Here is a 3,691-nt window from a genome sequence, read left to right as displayed (position 1 = left end):
CCCACCCCCCAGCCACTAGACCCGTGAGGCAGACTGTCTCCAAATGAAGGGCCCTGTGGTCACATGGTGTAAGAACTCCACCCTGAGATAGCAGAGCACCTGTGCCCTAAATCAAGAGCCCCACTGGCAATGACAGAGACCTCACCCCTGTGTACCTGGGCAGGGCGGTAGGCCAGTGCAGCCTCGCTGTTCATAGGCTGATCCTGGGCAGGCATTCCCAGGAGGGTGCTTGGAGGGCTCAGGTGCAGAACATGTGCGGCTTCGTGTTTCCACAACTGCGTGGGGTCCACCTTGGCAGGAGCCTGAGCAGGGGCTCCAGGGTCCCCAGGCAGCCCAGGCCCCATGAGCTGTAATGGGGTGGGTGCAGTATGGTCATGCATGAAGTCCTGGCAGTTCCCTGCTATAATCCCACAGACCCATCCTGGGTGTCGCCATCAGTATCCTGTGGCTACCCTTACTCACTGGGGCAGATCTGCTGGGTGTCACAGACTTCGGACTCCTGGGCTTCTCCTGGGCAGCGGCCTCCACACTTGGGAGCAGGGCGATTGCATGCTCGCTGGCGGATCCGGACCCCTTTGGAGCAAGAGACAGAGCAAGGCTTCCAGGGCCCCCAGTCAGACCAGCCACCCATCTCTGTGGAAGAGATGACAAAGGGGAGCGGATAGAGATGGGGTGTTAGTCAGGGCTCCTTTCTTCTTCTCATGCACCCTGTATCAGCTAATTCTGTCACCAGATCTTCTGCCACCACAGCTGGTCCACCATCACTGCTCATTCGGAAGACTGTAGCAACCTGTCACATGGGCCCCTCTGCTTCATCCCTTGCCATGTGTGGCCTGTCTCCTCCCAAGTCAGATTAGATGAGGACATCTTTCCCTTGTCCACAAGGTGAATGGCTCAGATGAAAAGTCAACGTTCTTACCATGGCCCACAAGGGTCAGTTACCCTCCCTTCTCTGACCTTACCTCCCACCACTCTCCTCTGCCACACCCGCCTCCTCCTTAGTTCTTTATAAACATCAGGCACAGGTCCGCCATCAGGGCCTCTGCAGATTATTCCCATGCAGGGTAACTGGAGTGCCTGCTGCTCCTCCTCACCCGGACAGCATGGCTGGTCCTCACAGGCCTGTCCCTGCCACTCCAGGGTACCAGGTGCCACTTTCTCAGGGCAGTGCCCATCCATGCCCACGCAGCGACGGTGCCTCAGTTGGGAGCCCTCAGAGCATGACACTGAGCAGGGAGCCCATACAGACCATGATGACCATTGCGAGGACCTATGGACAGAAGCATGAGCTGGTGGGACTCTAGAGTGTGGGTGGGCATGCAGGGAGTGCTGGGTAAGTGTGTGGGATGGATCGACGAGTACCTATCGCTTAGGGATATTGGGGAATTGAATAGGAAGAAGTGAGTAGACAGAAAGTGCTTGATGAATGTCATTTACCTTCATGATCAAGGAACTGCAGTTACTCTTAGAAGTTCCCCAAGGACATGCCAGGCATGAAGTAGGCAAATATAAGGACTAGAGACCTGAAACTGCTATCAGAAACTCACCATGTTGGGACCAGCAAGTGGCGTAATAGCTATGTCACTGGACTCCCACATAGTTGACCACAGTTCGAGTCCTGCACCTGGTGGCTTAAAAACTCACACTGGGCACGTGTGTGTGCGTGCCCAAGATCCTGAGAGGAGATTGGAAGAGAAAGGATAGTGGTGTGGCCATCCCCCCTGGGGGGTGGTTTCTTGTTTTCTGTCTCTCTGTCTGTCTCTCCAGTGAGTCTATGTGCCCTATAGCATCTCGCTGAAAAAAAAAAAAAAAAAAAAAAAGAAGCCCACCACGTCACCACCCTACACAGTAGCAGGCAAACAGGACGTGCTTAATACACAGATGCCATCATCCCAATGAGCTCAGAGGCCTCCTCAGTAATATCCAAGATCTATCCCCAACTCCTTGCACAGCCATGGGTATGTCATTAATGCTAAACAGATGTGAACTGCTGACATGACTAGTGGCCCAGAGCTACCTTCAAGAAGCCTTAAACTTGGGCTCAGCAGTTAAGGGAGATGTATCTCACATGGCTACTGTGGCTTGAATCCTAGCCCTAGTAGCTTGAACACACTGGGCACGTATGCATACATGCCCTAAATCCTGACAGGCTGGAGAAATGGAGCAGGGATTGTGGTGTGACCACACCTTACTGGGGGGTTCTTTATCCCTTTCCCTCTCTTTGGCGAGCACATAAACCCACTGGCGATTAAAAAAACAAAATCCCCAAGTTCCCCAACCTGACAGTGTATCTAAAATATACACTAAACAGTTAAGCAGTGTATCTAGGGGGCTGACCCTATAGTCTAGCAGTTAAGATAGCTGGATTCTACATGGCTGACTATGATTTGAATCCTGATCCTGGTGGCTTGAAAAATATGCCAGGCAGGTGAACGCATGCATGCCCCAAATTCTGATAGGACAGAGAAATGGAAGAGAAGGGACTGCGGTGTGATTACACCCCAATGGGGAGGTGCTTTCTCCCTCTCCTTCTCTGTGTCTCTCTGGTAAGCACATGAACCCTCTGGCAATTAAAAAAAGAAGAAAGTATATCTGAAATATGGCAAGGGCTCAATACAAGTAAGCTGGAAATCATGATTAGGAGACTAGAGAATCAGAATCTTCAAGCTGCCCCTGCAATATGCCTGGTAGGCAGAAGGCACTCAATGTATGTGAAGTGTCATCATAACTAGGGGCCAGAAGGTACCCTCAGAATCCCCCAATCTCTCTCTCCCACCCCTCTCCCCCACAATGTGTCTGTATACAGTAAGCATGCAATAAATATGAAGTGTCATCACAATTAGGGGACTAGAGTTACCTTCAGAAACACCCGAGCTGTGCCCCACCTGCAACACTTCCAGAGTGTAGGAATTACTCCATACATGCAAGCTATGGCAGGGGAGATCTTGCCCCTCAGGGGACAGTTGGATATGCCTGGAGACATTTTTGGTTGGCACAACTTGTGGGAAGGAGTTGCTACTGGTACCTAGTGGGAGGCCAGGGATGTTACAAAATATCCTACAACGCACAGGATGCACAGGTCAGCACCCTCCCCCTCCAGTCCCCCCCCCAACAATGAAGAATTTTCCAGTCTCAAATGTCAACAGTGCCAAAGTTGAGAAACCTGGAGATATGGCCATGATTGGGGCCCGATCTGGGCCCAGAGAAAGAAAAAGCCCAGTTCTGTATCATTCAGCAGACGGCTCTTTTGGCTTCCCATGCACCCCAGGCTCCCACTGACCTGCAAGGCTGACAGAGCCCACTGCCCTGCTTCTGGAAGCCGTAGGCAGCATTGAGGCAGCAGTCTTCCACACTGACACCTCCCCCCAGAAGGTCCTTGCACTTGCCGGACTCCTCATACCGGGAGAAGCAGAGCACAGGGTCTGAACCTGTAATGGGGTCGGGGTGAGGGAGGCATGGTCAGGAATGTGGTGGGCCTGGGCACCCAGTGTCAGTTTGGGTCCTTACCCACTCACCTGTGGCTGGCAGGCCTGCCGGGGGGAGCAGCAGCAGCAGTAGCACCGGTGGTGGCAGCAGCCTCCCAGGGGCCTGCACTTGGGTGGTCATGTTGAACACTGCACCCCTGCACCCCGCCAGACAGGAGGCCTGGCTTTATCTGGGCTGACCTGCTCCACCAGTCAGCAGGGAAAGA

The 3,691-nt window shown here is 53.2% G+C and overlaps 1 protein-coding gene across 1 annotated transcript in view; it reads right to left on the bottom strand.

Annotated features, from left to right (window-relative positions):
- CFP (complement factor properdin) overlaps positions 1 to 3,527 on the bottom strand; it is a gene marked incomplete at its 5' end in the record, with an annotated part of 6,777 nt that extends 3,250 nt beyond the window's left edge. Inside the window, 5 exon segments of the mRNA XM_006165793.3 lie at positions 156 to 347; positions 463 to 633; positions 1,095 to 1,270; positions 3,281 to 3,428; positions 3,516 to 3,527. Coding sequence (XP_006165855.2) covers positions 156 to 347; positions 463 to 633; positions 1,095 to 1,270; positions 3,281 to 3,428; positions 3,516 to 3,527 — 699 coding nt within the window.
- Between the last annotated feature and the right edge of the window lie 164 nt (positions 3,528 to 3,691).

Source organism: Tupaia chinensis, unplaced genomic scaffold, assembly GCF_000334495.1.
Source record: "Tupaia chinensis unplaced genomic scaffold, TupChi_1.0 Scaffold144034_1, whole genome shotgun sequence".
Lineage (NCBI taxonomy): Eukaryota > Metazoa > Chordata > Mammalia > Scandentia > Tupaiidae > Tupaia > Tupaia belangeri.
Note: the sequence above shows the minus strand (reverse complement) of the source record. Positions and strands in the feature narration are given on the sequence as shown.